The 5,152-nt window shown below is 38.3% G+C and overlaps 1 protein-coding gene across 1 annotated transcript; it reads right to left on the reverse strand.

Moving 5' to 3' along the window:
* Positions 1–1,320: 1,320 nt before the first annotated feature.
* LOC131998668 (olfactory receptor 4F3/4F16/4F29-like) lies at positions 1,321–2,259 on the reverse strand. Its single transcript, XM_059371154.1, has one exon. It carries the CDS (start codon positions 2,257–2,259, stop codon positions 1,321–1,323), a length of 939 nt encoding a protein of 312 aa, XP_059227137.1.
* Between the last annotated feature and the right edge of the window lie 2,893 nt (positions 2,260–5,152).

Raw genomic sequence — 5,152 nt, forward strand, 5'->3', positions numbered from 1 at the left:
GCAATTTATCACAGTTATAATAGAGTCATTTAAAAGAGAGTACTGTGGGCGCGTGGGTGGCTCACTCTTAAAGCATCTGCCTTCAGCTCAGTCTTGTTCCCAGGGTCTTGGGATTGAGCCCTGCATTAGGCTACCTGCTTGGAGGGAAGCCTGCCTCTCCATCTCCCACCCCCCTGCTTGTGTTCCTTCTCTTGCTGTCTCTCTCTCTCTCTGCCAATAAATAAAATCTTTTTAAAAATAAATAAAAATAAAAGTAATATATGATGACAGATGTTAACTACATTTATTGTGGTTATTATTTTGCAATATATACAAATACTGAATCATTATTTTGTATGCCCAAAACTAACAATATTATATTTCATTTATAACTCAGTAAAGGAAAGAAGAAAAATTAATAAATTAATAGGACAGCAGTTAGGGAAATTAGAAGGGGACAGAGCAGCAAGTGAAGGGAAGTGGGAAAAGGGAAGGCACCCCCATTGCTCTCTTTTAAATAGCTCTATTATAACTGTAATAAATTGCCTCTTCCACAGGTTTCAAGTCTTGCACAAGTTGACATGACAAAGGAGGAATGATGGCACAGGGAGAAGGAGAAGGAAGAAAGCCTGAAAAATGAGAGGGAAGGGGGTTAGAGATCTTCCTAGCCCAGAGGCCCTAAGTGACTGAGGAAAAATGAAGAAATAGAAGAGAAAAGGGAATGAGAATTTCCTGGGTTTGAATAGTATAATACTAACCGAGGAGAAAGAGCCTTTTCTCAGTTCCTTTTGTTCTAAGAATACATGGCTACTACCCAGATGTTCGCCCACTGGGCTCCAGTATGTGTGTTCTCAAAGATTCTGTGTGTGTGCTCTCAAAGATACTGTCATCCTTGCACAGCACTGGCAAGAGACCCACAGAAGGGGTAGAACATGGGCAAGCTGCAGCATACAATAAGAAGACTTAGTTCATTTCTGTCAGCAAATCCCCCCATTGAGTAGGGATTCCTTTAAAAAGAGAGAGAGACAGCTCTCCCTGTTCTGAAGTCCTTAAAGAAATCTACCTTCTTTTGCATTTCTAACAATCATTTCACACAAATGTTATTCCTTTGGAATTAAGGTTCAAAATCATTATAATCTTAGATTTAAAATACTTCATATGTAACTCCTTCTCTATTTTCAAAAGTGAATGTCCTTCCCTCCTAAATGAAACATATAAATAGACTCAATATCAGCATGTATAGTCAAATAAAGATAGAACAAACAAGAGCTTTTTTTTGCATTTGACCGCCAGTAATGAACATCAGGAATCAACAAGGGCTCTTCACAATACTGGCATCACTTAAGAGATCTTCCTGTAATTCACTAGCTGTCTGCATACTCTCCTCATTGCCACCTTCATTTCTTGATTCCTGAATGTATAGATGACTGGATTCAGGAAGGGAGTGAGAACAGCATCAAAGATGGCCAGAAACTTATCCAGGTGTATGGTGGAAGATGGCCACATATAGACAAATATCAAAGGACCAAAGAATAAGAATACCACAGTGATGTGAGCTGAGAGTGTGGACAGAGCCTTGGACGAACCAGCTGAAGAGTGTTTCTGAACAGTGAGAATGATGATGATATAGGAAATCATCAGTATGAAGAAGGAGCCAACAGAAATGAATCCACTATTGGCTGTGACCATAAACTCTAGTTGGTAGGTGTCTGTGCAGGCAAGTTTGATGAACCGAGGCAGGTCACAATAAAAACTGTCCAATACATTAGGACCACAGAAGGGCAAGTTTACCACAAAAGCCAGTTGCACCACAGAGTGGATGAGGCCAGTCATCCAGGCAGCCACTAAAAAGAAGATGCACATTCTTGGGCTCATGATGGTCAGATAGTGGAGAGGCTTACATATGGCAACGTATCTGTCAAAGGCCATGGCAATGAGCAGCACCATCTCCACACCACCAATGACGTGGATAAAGAAGATTTGAGCGATGCAGCCACCAAAGGAGATCACCTTATGCTTTCTGAAAAGATCATAAATCATCTTGGGAGAAGTGACTGAAGAAACTCCCAGGTCAATGAAGGAGAGGTTGGCCAACAGAAAGTACATGGGGGAGTGCAAGTGAGGGTCACAAGTCACAGTGAGCATGATGAGGGAGTTTCCCATCATGCTTGCCACGTAAAACGTGGAGGAGAACATAAAGAGGAGAAGTTGGATCTCCCAGGAGTTGGTGAGTCCCAGAAACACAAACTCTGACACCACAGAGTGATTCATTCTATCCATTGGTTTTGTTGGCACGGCTACCTGAAGAAGGACAATAGGAGAAAATGTCAATTATACTAATTATTGATTGGGAGAGAAGTCAAAAATATGAAAGCCTGTTTCTACTATAGCATTAGGACCTACCTGATAAGTTTATGGCCTCTCAACTGCGATTACCCAGAAGAATTGGAGCTGTCTTGTGGAGCTGCTCTCTACCACCAGGTCGTCTCTGCATTTGATACCCTGTGCTTCCTCTCAGGGTTGATGCCATGATTCTTCATTCATGAGATATAACATAGTCAACATGAGCCAAACCTTTTGATTTGGGGTTCAAAACTAATACAATCTGGCCCCAGTCACATAGAACTAATCACTGTTGCAATCCCTTCCAAGTCCATAAGCATTTTTTTGGAAGACAGACCCTTCTTCTCTTCCATCCCAGCCCCCCACTCAGGGAATATATTCATCTTTAATATTACTTAAATGTTTACAACATGTACAAAGTCTTGCTTTATTATTACTAGCATAGCCACCAAGTTTTCTCTACATTTAATTCTCTGCTTCCTCCCAGAGTAGATATTATGATGCTTTTCATGAGATACAAGATTGGTCAACTTGGGTAATAACAATTTAGCACCAAATTCTTTTTCTTTTTAAGATTTTATTTATACATTTGAGAGAGAGAGAGAATGAGAAAGCACACAAGAGGGGAGAGGGGCAGGCAGAGGGAGAAGCAGACTCCCTGCTGAGCAGGGAGCCAATGCCAGACTCCATCCAGGGACTCCAGGATCATGACCTGAGTCAAAGGCAGTTGCTTAACCAAATGAGCCACCCAGGCACCCTCAGCACCAAATTCTTTTGATTTTTGGTTTAAGACTAATAGAGCCTGCTTCTAGTCACACAAAACTCTTCACCACTTCTACACTATTTCATTCACTTCCAAAAGTACAAGGCTTACACTGACAAACAGACTCTTTCAAGGTTTACTAAATTTTAACTATATCTGTGAGATCTTGTTTTATGTCGTTAGCATTTAATTTACTATGTCTTGTGTTTTAGTATTCTAAGTACAGCTCTAACTCACCAAAAGACTGTAAGCTCCTTGAAAACAGAGATTATGACTTATTTGTACTTAGATTCCCTGAAGTAATGAAAAAGTGCAGGTCCATAAACTGTGAGGAGTTTTCATCATTCTAAGCACAGAAATTGAGAGTGCTAAGAAACTTAGCAATTTCACATCAAATTAGCAATTTCACAGCAAAACCCAGATGTATAATTTTGTATTTACTAGACTATCACTGCATGAAGGATGGGGGTGAGGAGAGGAACTTATGTCTTTGCCGTTTGAGAAGAACTGCCCTAGAATACTGAACACATGATCTGAGAAGGCTAAACCATAGGCTTCATGGTGCAATGAGAAGTCTTTTCTTCAAACCTCTTTGTAAGGACTTACCACATTACCTTGTAATTTTAATTTAGAGAAGCAACATAACATATTGGAAAGAACATTGATTTTGGATTCACAAAACCAAGAGTTATGCTCTGGTTCAGCCACTACATTGATATTGGGCAAGTTGATTAAATTCTTGAACCTCAGTTTATCTAAGAAATTGAGTTAATACTAATTTCTCTGAGTAAGTTGTAAAGTTGTAAATTTGCTATCATGTATTCAATGTGTAAATATTTAGCAAATGTTGATTTTACTACCTTTTATTTTGCTTGTCCTTAATAGTGTTCAACACATGAGATAAATGAATGAATATGAAAATAAAATGGCACTGGCCAGCACATAGTATCAAAATTTCATATCTAAAAGATATTACTTTTCTATTATTGTTATGTTCAATTAGCCAACATATAGTACATCATTAGTTTTTGATGTAGTGTTCAATGATTCATTAGTTGCATGTAACACCCAGTGCTCATCACATCACATGCCCTCCTTAATACTCATCACCCAGTTACTCCATCCTCCCCCCCTTCTGTAACCCTCAGTTTGTTTCCCAGAGTATTCCAACAATAAATTATTTATGATTATCTCCTTCCACATAATAGATATAATAGTAATAATCTTTTGGAGATCAAGATAAATACCATCCTGTGTAGATTAAATATATTTGCTCTCAAAAATCACTGTATTTCTTTATAGTACTTTCCACAAATATAATTCATTGATTTTTTGTTTGTTCTCCTTCCTGATGTTACTGCAACCCCCACAGAGTAAAGAACTTCATCTGTCTTATTGTCCCATATATCCCAAAACCCCACCAGCTATAAAATAGGAATTTGTAAATATTTCAGGAAATAAATATTTCAGGAAATAAATATTTGCTGAAAGAAGAAGATATATTTGGATGATTACAAAAATGTGTCCAATTATATAAGGAATACAGGTAAAGAGACTGCATAGTTCCTAAGCAACAGAGAAGATAGAAAACAAAGGATTCTGGAAGAGAAAATGATTCAGAAAAAAAGAATAAATAAACAAAATTAAAATGGAAATTTTACTTATTTTTTAAAGGTTTTATTTATTTATTTGACAGAGAAAGAGAGAGTGATCACAAGTAAGCAGAGAAGCAGGCAGAGAGAGGGGGGAAGCAGGCTCCCTGCTTAGCAGAGATCCCGATGTAGGGCTCGATTCCAGGACCCTGAGATCATGACCTGAGCTAAAGGCAGACGCTTAACCCACTGAGCCACCTAGGTGCCCCTAAAATGGAAATTTTAAAAGGATGAAGAAATTAGGAAAATATATGTATAATAATGAAGAAAAGAAGGCTACAGCTTACTTAAGTAAAAGATAGTTTATGAGGTTATGATTTGCATTACTTTCTGGACCCACATAAGAGCTGAGAATTTTAGGAAAAGTGATTTTAAAGCAGAACAAGATCTGAACATGACACAGGATGCACTAAAA

Source organism: Mustela nigripes, chromosome 13 (genome assembly GCF_022355385.1).
Source record: "Mustela nigripes isolate SB6536 chromosome 13, MUSNIG.SB6536, whole genome shotgun sequence".
NCBI lineage: Eukaryota > Metazoa > Chordata > Mammalia > Carnivora > Mustelidae > Mustela > Mustela nigripes.

Excerpts from the sequence above, each read along its gene's own strand:
- LOC131998668 (XM_059371154.1), bottom strand. The coding sequence starts at position 2,259 with ATGGATAGAATGAATCACTCTGTGGTGTCAGAGTTTGTGTTTCTGGGA.